The sequence below is a fragment of the Varroa jacobsoni genome, unplaced genomic scaffold (genome assembly GCF_002532875.2).
Source record: "Varroa jacobsoni isolate VJ856 unplaced genomic scaffold, vjacob_1.0 scaffold_1047, whole genome shotgun sequence".
Classification (NCBI taxonomy): Eukaryota; Metazoa; Arthropoda; class Arachnida; order Mesostigmata; family Varroidae; genus Varroa; species Varroa jacobsoni.
This window is the reverse complement of record NW_019213949.1, coordinates 680,251-683,219: the sequence shown is the minus strand read 5'-3', so window position 1 is coordinate 683,219 and position 2,969 is coordinate 680,251. Positions and strand designations below refer to the sequence as shown.

The window sequence follows — 2,969 nt, the reverse complement described above, 5'->3', positions numbered from 1 at the left end:
ATAAAAGATATCGGATATAACTCAGTTCCTGTAAATAAAAATTAAAGTAGAATTTATTGGCCTAAAACAAATCAGTGGGATTACTCGCTAGCTTCGGTAACAAAGGAAGTTAGCTGTTTCGCGTACACACAATCAGGAAAGAGCTTCTGGAGATCAAAAGAGACAGCTCAATCTATAAGTTAGAATACAGATTTATTGCATAATAAACATTCTGATCGAAGTTTTAAGACTTGTTGGACTTTCCACTGATTTGCCGTGGACTTATTGGATTCAGGTCGTTTGGCCAAACTGGAAGTTGTCCACGATGCGGTCTCGAATGGCAGCAGGCAGCCGCCGGAATTTCCGTTGACACCGGGGTCCAAAACCGTACAGGTCTGATGTAGGCAGACAAGCAGGGCAGTTCCTATCGTCGACGGGGTAACGGCCCTCCTTGCTCTCACCACCATCGTGTGGTGTGCAGCATTTACGGGGCATGTCAGGACACGCATCGAAGTCACAGAATTTCCTGTATGCAAGAAAATCAAACTTACTGACGCTATGAACTTTACGTTTAGTAGGCATCTTAAGATAAAGGAGCGGAATTAAAACGGAAGGATATAAAACAGCTGTATCGCACACATTAAAGCAAGTTGGTAACGAGTGAAACTTTCCGCAACCATCGAAAATCAACTGTTGTGACTAATGAGGACGAATCTCATAATTGTTTAAAATGAAACGTGTGAGGTCTCACAAGAAATAGTCGTTGTGCTCCCAGAAGTCCGGTCGACTTAGTTCTTTCGTGGCTCGCACTAGACGCCCGTACTCACAAAGCCTCTCGCGAAGTGCCTTCGTCGATGGCTCGGACTGGAGGCAAGGTTCACAGTCGCATGGGTTGGCATTACGAACAAGAGCATAAGAAATGCATTGACGATTTAGACGCGCTTTATCCATGGCAGCTACGAAGAGGGAGTATCTTTCGAGCCAATTTAGATTTGATGGTTTCCTAGCCGCATCCGTTTCAGCTAACAAACACGAAGCATGTTGACCGACCGTCGAACCGGCTAAAAAAAAGTGGAAAATGATCATTTTGAGTTTAATGTAACTATAACGTAACGTTATTCAATTCGGCACAGCGTATAATAGTATTCTATAAGAATGACCCCCCCCACCCCCGATACGGCCAAAGCGGCCTCGTTTCGTTAGTGCCCTTGTTTAGGGGAAAGGTCGTTGTTGGAGAGATTATGCGCCGCGAAACAACAATGCCAGTCGTGTTTCGCGTGTGCCTAAGGCTTTCGACACGTTGCCCGTACTCAAAGCAGCAGCAAAAACTGTGCTTTATAGGACAACGGCTTGTCACGTTGTTGAGCACATTGTTCGAAGGTTATTTCAATTATACTTGCATAAACTGTCAAGCTCAAATTCAAGTGGTGCCAAGTGGAAGCAGAACTTATATATGAGACAGTGTGCTACCTAACAAACAATCGATTCTTACATTGACGCGTGGGTAAACAAACAGGGCATCCATGTTGCGTTAAGACTGTTGGCTGTGCGGGATCGCAGCACTTGAATGGATAGTGCGAACTGCATTTCTGGTCGCAGATAGCCTTCCAGGGTCCATTTAAGTTACGTCGTGTCGCTACAAGATCGCCTTCGTACAACTGTTCTTGAATCTCTCGAAAACGACACATTCGTTGAACGAAATCGGGCTGAGCGGTCAGACACGCGAGGCAATCACATTCAGCTACACTGTTGTGATCGGAATATCGGAAACAGTCGTAGCTAAGGTTCTGAGCAATGTAGGCGTCATACACGGCTGTTAATAATTTTGTCTGCTCTAATACAGACATACACATCACACGCGAACACACACACACACACACACACACAAAGCAAGGACGGCCTTTTTATATGGAAAAGGTTATCTTTTTTTCTTACGTTTACGTACTAACTTTGTACATATTAATAACACTTCTATAACACATGCAGAACAAAACAAAGCTTGCTTGAATCCCATATCGTTTTCAGATCTATGAAAAAAAGCAGCATGCATATTCAATTGGAAAATGTCTTGAATTCGAATTTAATGTTATACTCGATAAGTTGCTGTATACGCTATTTTAAAATATGTTTTGTTCTTTTTTTTACAGATAAAGATTGAACCGTAGAAGAAGAGGTCCAATATCAAACCCATTTCAGGGTTTCTCGGTAACAACTCCAAAAGAGTGTGGAACGATTCTCCTTAGATTATGTATAAAATGGATTTTTACTAAACAAAATTATTATTTGCGAAACCCTTAAGAACAAAAAAAGGTTTGGTAATATTAAATCTCTCAAAAAGGCTTGTTGATATAGATTTCGTCACTCCTTTGAGACTATTGTCCTACCAAGTTCTAAGTTTCGTAGCGAACATTTCCATTACAGTGGTAGCTTCTTTATTAAGGACAACCCGTATGTATTTTAGCGGGTAAGGTCTAGAATCATTAGCGAATGAGCTTAACACGACCGATCGAATCTAACAGGGCATTGATGTCCTAGCAACAATAAACACCTAAAACAAAGGTCTTTTTTTGATTGACAGTCGAGTAAACCCATTTATGATTTCTATGATCAACCTGTTTTGACCGTTTTCTACTAACTAGGCTTCGTTAGGTGCAAGCAAATCGGAGCAAAGCTGATCCTTGATTTTCCAACGCAAGTTGACTTAGTTAGGGATGGTCTAGGCCTGAGCTCATAGGGTATAGACAGTTTCGTGCTGATGAAATGCCTAACGGCGATACCGGACGTAAAACTCGAACCATAAAGGTGCATTTGAGTAAACTGAAACTTATAGTAAGTTACTTTGTTCTGCCTCAAACCTGATAATTAAGCAAAGATCTATCAACAGCAGAAATCAACATGCAGAGATCGAAACTAATAGAAAAAAGGTAAACATCGATTAAGCTATACATATATATGCTCCGAACATCCTTTTCAGTTCAGGCTAGGCAGTC

General features: G+C 41.6%; 1 protein-coding gene across 1 annotated transcript in view; it reads right to left on the bottom strand.

The window, feature by feature from the left end:
* Positions 1-173: 173 nt before the first annotated feature.
* LOC111266049 (uncharacterized) overlaps positions 174-2,969 on the bottom strand; it is a 3,270-nt gene continuing 474 nt past the window's right edge. The window contains exons 2-4 of the mRNA XM_022843182.2: positions 1,472-1,813; positions 731-1,040; positions 174-505 (exon numbers count right to left, since the gene is read on the bottom strand). Coding sequence (XP_022698917.1) covers positions 271-505; positions 731-1,040; positions 1,472-1,813 — 887 coding nt within the window. The 3' untranslated portion in view covers positions 174-270. The remainder of the gene's footprint in view (positions 506-730; positions 1,041-1,471; positions 1,814-2,969) is intronic.